Raw genomic sequence first — 6,246 nt, forward strand, 5'->3', positions numbered from 1 at the left:
CGCCCGGTGTTGCTCTCCCGTGTGCTTTTCTTTTGCCTTTAGTATGTATAGGAGAACAGCAACCTTTGCCTCCCGATTCTTGGCCGATCCCCCAGTGTGGGTATGTGCCATCTAGTGAAAGGCTAACAACAACAACAACATAATTACACCTCATAAACCAAATTTTTCCCAGGGCAGCATTTTATCACACACTGTTGGTCACAATCACACTTTCACGTACTTATCTTCAGAGAACGACGTAATCGTGCACACAAAATTAAGGACACTTTCTGCTGACGTGACAGAGCCGAATAATGCTCGCGCATTAAAAGGCACTATCGTCATCTCGAGTAGCTGGGCATTGTGAAGAAGCATGGCAGCGCGTGAATGAGGGTGGAAGTCGACGAAGGCGAAGCGCAGATCCGCCGGGAGATGGGTGACGGCTGGGGGGGTATGGCTGTGCCGGCCAGGCCGCTTATGCCCTTCAATGAAGAACCGGGGCTAGTACGGCCCCCGGCCACCGCGTCGCCCGTGGCGCTGGCGCGCATCCGCCGCGACCTGGAGGAGCTGCGGTTCCGGCCGCTGGCCAACTGGTCGGCGGGGCCAACGCACGGCCACGATCCGTTCCGGTGGTTGGCAACCCTGCTGGGGCCGGAGGAGACGCCGTACGAGGGAGGCGCCTTCACGCTCCGCATACGCTTTCCCAAGGACTACCCCTTCAAACCGCCCAAGGTATGTACGAGTGCCGCCGTAGCCCCGGATCCGAGACAGACTTTTGTGGGGCTGCTAAGCCTAATCCCCTAGAGAGCGCACAGTGCTGAGCACAGACTTAGTATACATTCTAGTTTTTGCTGCTTATGCAGCGTCGATGTGTCTAGGGGAATCACTAGCCCAATGCTCCAGAGAAGCGTCCGACGACCACGGCTTGATTAATCATGCCCTGCTTTCCGGCCAGCATGTTATAATAACATGCTGGCCGGAAAGCAGGGCATGATTAATCAGCAACGTCTCTTATTCCTAGGGAGTTGCGGAGATAAGTCTGAATGTTCGTTACGTATAGTTTTTCCTTGTGGCCAGTTTCCAGGAGATAGGCGATAGTGGCGTCATCTAGGAGCGGCAAATAAAAACTGTCTCCCTTCGTCTTCATGAACTTGAGAATCGTTGCAGTGTGTTGCTTTTTCAGCTTTTAATTTATCCCCATGACTGTTGTATTATTTATGCATTCGTAACATTCTATAAGTTTCTTTGGTTTTGTTGCCAGACGTTCCAGTTACTATGAAGCATTTGTTTGTTTTTAACTCGCACAGAGTTTATTTTGCGGTCCACACATGTCTGCCTCGCTAGACACCTAACCTGGGAGTTTTGGCCCCATCAGGCCCCCGAATTTCAATGCATGGCGCCCATGGGAACTCTCGTGACTGGTATGATCAATCTCACTTGTATACGCAGGACTGACTCGAAAATGGCGCGCTATTTCGATATGCCTCTCATTCAGTGGTATTCCACCTTTGAGCCAGTCTATCTAAGCATGCACGTCTTCGAGGATTGCACTCGTTTAACGGGATCAAAGCAGAAAGTGCGCAATCTGGAACAAGACGCTTACAACATCGTCGAGGTACAAGATTAGCGTCTAAAATGACACGGCATTTCGATACGCTATTGCACCGTTAAGTCGCTTCTTTTGATGGAAAATGGACGTTTTCTGGCGCACACAAATATATTTCAAAACTATACACCCATGTATCTCCTGTAGATGGTTGCTTAATGGTTGGTTCATGGGGTTTAACGTCCCAAAGTGACTCAGGCTATGAGGGACGCCGTAGGGAAGGGCTCCGGAAATTTCGACCACCTGCGTTTCCTTGACTCAGGCTGTGAGAGACGCCGTAGTGAAGGGCTCCGGAAATTTCGACCGCCTGGGGTTCTTTAACCTGGACTGACATCGCACAGTACACGGGCCTCTAGCATTTCGCCTCCATCGAAATTCGACCGCCGCGGCCGGGATCGAACCCACGTCTTTCGTATCAGGAGCCGAGCACTGTAACCACTGCGCCACCGCGACGGCTGCATCTTCTGTAGAGGCGTCGCAGATAGCCTCCATAGCTGCCTCGCTGGAAACAGGGTGGGGTTGCTCTCCTCGGCTTCCCAACAGCCCTACATGTGATTTGCAGATACTGAGGGCGCACACTGACTACTACTCCAGCAACAGAAGCCTGAAACGAACGAAACTATTCGATAGAGGACATGCGTTCGGTGTCGCAGTTATGAGGGGCATTCTACTTGTCCTATACGCGCGATGTTAAGGCGAAAGCCTTTAATGCCTCATACTGTCGTTAGCAGACGCGTCGGCAGCCGTGTCGACAGACGCGTCGGCAGGAGTGTCGACAGACGCGTCGGCAGCCGTGTCGACAGACGCGTCGGCAGATTCGTCCGCCTTTCGGCGTCACTGCTTAAAAGCCTCAAGGTTCCAGCATGAATAAAGGCGCATCTAGTGAATGCATGGGCTTCATAAATAAAATAAAAGGCGTAAAGTGAAGAAAAAGAAAATAAAAAATAAAAATAAGAAATAAACAAAAATAAAAATAAAGAACAATAACATTAAGAAAAGGAGCAAAAAAATCAATAACAAAATATGAAAAATAAAGAAGTAAATAAAAACAAACAGTGGCCAGGAAACGCTTTCGCCTTGCAGCACTTTAGAGAGCCAAAGTGCGCCCTGAATTTTTCTTGCCAATGACTAGGGGCAGAAAGCCCGGCTTCGCCGTGAAGCCGCTGATAAGTACATTGACTTTTTTGTTGCTTAATAGTTCCGCTTGAAGAAAGAACCGACCGGTTCAACTGGACTGTGCATGGTGCCTTCCTCGCGTGCCCGATCAAGCGGACAGTGACAAGAACACGTGCGAAAAGTACTTCGAAGGCAGTCTTGTGACGAAGACGCGGCATGAAAATCAACGATGTTTTTCACCGTTTATGCCAAATTAGACAAGCTAGCGGCATGCTCTTGAATTAGAGCGGAGCGCCCTTTGTTGCCGTCAGTATTACTAATGTTTCAGGCAGCGTTGGTCGTATATGCGATTGCTTCTCCGCGCTCTGTCCTCTCGTATCGGTTGCCAGTCTGTGACCACAGCATGCTGTAAGTGCGACCTTCTATACGAATGCGTCATAATAAATCCAAGCGTGTAAATGGTAAATGAAGCTAGTAAAGCGTACTGCTGTCATGTTTTGAGCGGCACCGCTTTGAAAAACAATGCAGGATTTATTCTTCCAGAGAAAACGAACTCGCAACAAACCGGAAGTCTACTTTTAAGTGACATTTCGGCAGTTATCGCTGGTTACGTGGTAATGAGTTCCTTCATAATTCCTGCACATTTACTGACAGCAGGGCGGATGGGTCTGGAGGTGTCTGGTTACGTGGTAATGAGTTGCTTCCTAATTCTGGACATTTACTGACAGCAGGGCGGATGGGGCTGGAGGTGGTATAATGATCAAAGTTCTCGGCTTCAAATAATTCCGCTAAACAGGCATCCGCCAAAGATAGTAAGACAAATGTGTAGCTTATCCTACTCCTAGAAAACTACGGAGCCATAGCACTTGTACGCAAAGTGACCAGCGTTAAAGAAACGCAGGTTGATTATGAAGAGTCACCAGCCAGCAGACAGAATTAGTGGTTGGCAAAAATCTGAAGGGATGTCATGCAAACGAGTGTAACCACGGGGAGAGAAGATCATTGCAACGCATTTTTTTCTTGCGATAGACCAAAGGATTGCTTAAGGAACACCTCGCGCAAAGGAATCTCGCTTTTTATCCGCATCTTAGGACTGAATATTCAGAACCTTGTCGGCGAGTACAACGCTGCTCAGATCTTCCTAAACATCAGTTGTGAGCATCACGCAGATTCGCAAAGTTCTCACCGAGACTGTCAAAATAACAATACTGGATGGTTTCTAAAATTCCAGCGGCGCCTTTTTTCTTTTTCACGAAGGTCTTCCAGAACCAATCAAAAAACCGTGACGTTCGCCTTTTCAAGCATCTCTTTGAACGTCTTCACAGGATCGTGAGCATACTCTAAAGCTGTACTTCTTAGTCACTGTGATTTAGTTTCCGTCGAAACAAGCTGGTGGTCATGAGGGCTGGCGGTAATGACGCCAGATTGCCACACTCTAGACATGAATTAGCCTATTTGGGAGTAAGCTGCACTTCCTTTTAGAGGCAAGGTACGCTACGCAAGCCCTGGGGTAAATATTTATCACTAAAAATACGGAATGCTTGCCGTTTGCAACGGAAACAGCAGTTAGGAAGATTTTAGCCGAAAACCTACAGAATTACGTTTAAAAGCCCCCTCCCACTGCTAACTGCATTAAACTAGCATTCTTTTTGGTGGGAATATACCTCAGTTGCGTAGAGCAAGTACTTCGTTTCTTAGTGATCGAAATCTAACCCAGGAGTTGAACGGCACAACCCGCTTCCAAAAGAGAGAGCTTAGAAGACAGCTTACCTCCATATTTCCATATAGGTTAACTTGTGTTTAGAGTGCAGCCTTCCTTGACGGGTATATTTGTGATGTCGAGGGCAGCGGAACTGCGCCGTTGATATAGAAGCCTTCGGGCACCTAAAACGACAGCTTTTAAGGGCATAATTCTCGAATCTGCATTGTTGGCGTTGGCGTAGCACCATGCCATGCTGATTATTGTCAGCATGCAGGGACGTCACACATGCCATCGCTCCTACGCACCACGTGTAGTAGTCGGAACAAAATGACGTCATGAGTGACATCATAGTGCAGTCACGTGCAGTCTAGCAGAGAGGAAACAAATTATACTGAGCAAGCAATAATGCATTCAGCACCGCAAAGATCTGTCTCTGAATATCTCGTTGCACAGCAGTGACCGTCCTGTGAGTTTCTTTGACCAGGCTCATCCATGGCCACTGTGGGTGATCTTCAAGGAGCTAGAGCCTTTTATACTTTACTTTTGCTCTTTTGTATGAAAGTGCCGAGTTTTTTTAAAGATCTCTGAACACTCACAATGTGCGTAAAATAGTAGCGCACACCACGTTTCCGTTGTTCCCAATAGGTCCGATGTCGTGAACGTTGTACTTCAGGTCAAGCAAGCTCAATGACACCAGCATTTGAAAATTAGAAGTTCAATTACGTATGCTAATGAAACATAGACGAGAAAAGCTTTTGCAACAACGCGGCCTCAGTGAAAAGCCTACCGGAAGTCATGCGATTCCGAAGGACCTTTTGTACTGGAGTTCTCAGCGCCGTACATAAACTGCGTCGCAATCGTTATTCTAGGAGCGCATAGGACGCCTACCGGCGACAGAGTGTAGAAAGATAAACAGGACAGGGCACGCAAGAAAATCGGGAGAAATTGCGATACCCAAAGAACCATCTTGTCCCGGCAATTTAGCAACGGTGTTTACTCACTATACTGAGGTACTTGCACTTTCGCTTACAGAAAAGGGATGTTGGGCTGCTCCTTTTTTTTTAGTTCCTGCAAATGGCCACTACAGGTTTAACCACGGTTTTATTTGTACGCAGGTAAAGATGGTAACAAAGATTTACCATCCAAACCTCATTGCGGAAGCCCCCGTTTGCCTGGACATACTGACATCACACTGGTCTCCGGCTGTGTCCATATCAGACGTGATGCTCTCCATCAGCTCCCTGCTGCGGGCCCCGGACATGGACCACCCTCTTAACCCCGAGGTGGCGCTAGTCTACAAAGAAAACCCCGCCCTTTTCAGGTCTACGGCGCGCCGCTGGACCGAGGAACACGCCATCTTGAAGTGACCACGGTCTTGGGGCTGCCTCTTGACGCCGCCTGGCGGAACGACGCACCAGTAAAACATAGGCTGACCGATCAGGGACAGTTGCTGCAATTAAATGAATTCAGCACACCCGCAGCGCCCCTTACGGGAAAGCCTGGTCGTGGCGCAATAAATGGCGGATCTGGCCATGGAACAACACTTCCGGCTCAGTGTTATAGGCAGCAAAGGAATATAATTTAATTACATTCTTCCAGTGCATGCGAGTAAACCTTCTTACGGCATGAAAAACACAAGCATGCAAAGTTGGGTTCCTCTAACTTTTGCTCTGGTGATGAGCTGGATATCACCTGTACCGTCTCTGTTGTCAAGCTAGTTTTTAATAAGGGGAAGCTTTGGGCCAGTTGGTCAGACATGTTGGGGAGGAGGGATAACCGCAAACTTGACAGTACTGAAGATCGAGAAGAGGACAGGACGAGCGATATTTAATGTTAGTAACTT

The 6,246-nt window shown here is 48.2% G+C and overlaps 1 protein-coding gene across 1 annotated transcript; it reads left to right on the forward strand.

Annotated features, from left to right (window-relative positions):
• The first annotated feature begins 411 nt into the window (after window positions 1-411).
• On the forward strand, window positions 412-5,946 carry LOC149347357 (ubiquitin-conjugating enzyme E2 D2B-like). Its single transcript, XM_089585562.1, has 2 exons — window positions 412-711; window positions 5,519-5,946. Exons 1-2 carry the CDS (start codon window positions 412-414, stop codon window positions 5,768-5,770), a joined length of 552 nt encoding a protein of 183 aa, XP_089441688.1. The 3' UTR covers window positions 5,771-5,946.
• The last annotated feature ends 300 nt before the right edge of the window (window positions 5,947-6,246 follow it).

Source organism: Amblyomma mixtum, chromosome 4 (genome assembly GCF_055824585.1).
Source record: "Amblyomma mixtum isolate Tamu chromosome 4, ASM5582458v1, whole genome shotgun sequence".
NCBI lineage: Eukaryota > Metazoa > Arthropoda > Arachnida > Ixodida > Ixodidae > Amblyomma > Amblyomma mixtum.